General features: G+C 52.7%; 1 protein-coding gene across 1 annotated transcript; it reads right to left on the bottom strand.

Annotated features, from left to right (window-relative positions):
• Positions 1–250: 250 nt before the first annotated feature.
• Positions 251–610, bottom strand: LOC129149070 (tubulin beta chain-like). Its single transcript, XM_054715658.1, has one exon. The coding sequence runs from the start codon at positions 608–610 to the stop codon at positions 251–253; it is 360 nt and encodes a 119-aa protein (XP_054571633.1).
• Positions 611–1342: the final 732 nt, after the last annotated feature.

The raw sequence follows: 1342 nt of genomic DNA, 5'->3' as shown, positions 1-1342 counted from the left end.
CTTGTTTTCTTTCACTGTGGAGATGGTGGTGTCTGTACAACGTGTGATGTCAAGGCGGTGTCTGTACAACGTGTGATGTCAAGGCGGTGTCTGTACAACGTGTGATGTCAAGGCGGTGTCTGTACAACGTGTGATGTCAAGACTGGAAGAAGTGCAAATGCACACACAGTGACACGTGGCTGTCGGAGAGCAGGTTGTGAGTGAAGAAAAGGTCCGCACGCAGCCATCCTTTCCATGGTTCCGGACAGCTCTAGGCCACAGCCTCCTCCTTGGCTGTGGTGACTTGGTACTCGGTGAACTTCATGTTGCCCATGCCCTCGCCTGGCACCGGTGCAGGAAGACCTCCGGGTGCCCTGGAACAGCTCTGCGTGCCGGTGGTGTTGCTGATGAAGGGGGCAAGCAATTTTAGCTCCGGGGGCAAGATGTCACAGACAGCAACAAAATAGCTGCTGTTCTTGTTGTGGACATTACGCATCTGTTCGTCCACCTCCTTCATGGAAATGCAGCCCCTGAACACAGAGGCCATGGTCAGGGAGTGGCCCTGGTGGCAGTTACAAGTGGCCATCATGCTCTTGTCAGTGAACATCTGCTGGGTGAGCCTGGGTACCATCAGGGCCCAGCACTGCTGGCTGTCCTGGCTGGTGAGAAATGACAGCAGCCACTATGGTTGTGTTGGGAGCAGTTCGGGGTGGGTAGGAACAAGGTCACACATGCTGCTGGCTCCAGGAGAAGAGCCCTCATCTGCACCCACCTGCCACTACTCATCCTGGAGACCCCTAAATTGGTCCTTCCCGAGTTCCATTCACCCTTTCCTGGATGCACCGTGTGAGTCATGAGTGGGCCAAAAGGAAACTTATTTATTTTCTCTCAAGCCTGCTGCTCCTCCCACATTTTAGGGAACCTCATTACTATGCACCTTGATGCTGATATTCTGAGAGCCATTTTCAACTATCCCTTTCTTCTGCATTTCTTCTCACTCACCAAATCCTGTCTATTCTGCCTGATACATGTCATCCCTCTCCCATAGTGCAGCCTTTATAACCTGCATCACTGTCCCCCTGCTCTCCTGCCTCCCTAACCCCACATGGGGGTTCCTGGCATGCCTTGCCAGCCTGGGCTTTCTCAGCGTGTCACTCCACTACATAAGCATGCTGGCGCTACATCCTTTCAAACATGAAATTCCAGTTTCTCACCCCTATACACAGTGCACAGGGACCTCGCCTCAGCACTTCTCTAAGCCCATTTCCTAACACCCTCCCCTTGTACCCTATTCATTCCAGCAGTACTTAAGGCACCCAGTCTAGTGTGTGCTTTCTCTTGCCTTCCACCTTGACAAAGACTA

Source organism: Eptesicus fuscus, chromosome 5 (assembly GCF_027574615.1).
Source record: "Eptesicus fuscus isolate TK198812 chromosome 5, DD_ASM_mEF_20220401, whole genome shotgun sequence".
Classification (NCBI taxonomy): domain Eukaryota; kingdom Metazoa; phylum Chordata; class Mammalia; order Chiroptera; family Vespertilionidae; genus Eptesicus; species Eptesicus fuscus.
Note: the sequence above shows the minus strand (reverse complement) of the source record. Positions and strands in the feature narration are given on the sequence as shown.

What these genes read in the sequence shown, in the direction of transcription:
- LOC129149070 (XM_054715658.1), bottom strand. Translation starts at nt 610, where the DNA reads ATGGTACCCAGGCTCACCCAGCAGATGTTCACTGACAAGAGCATGATG.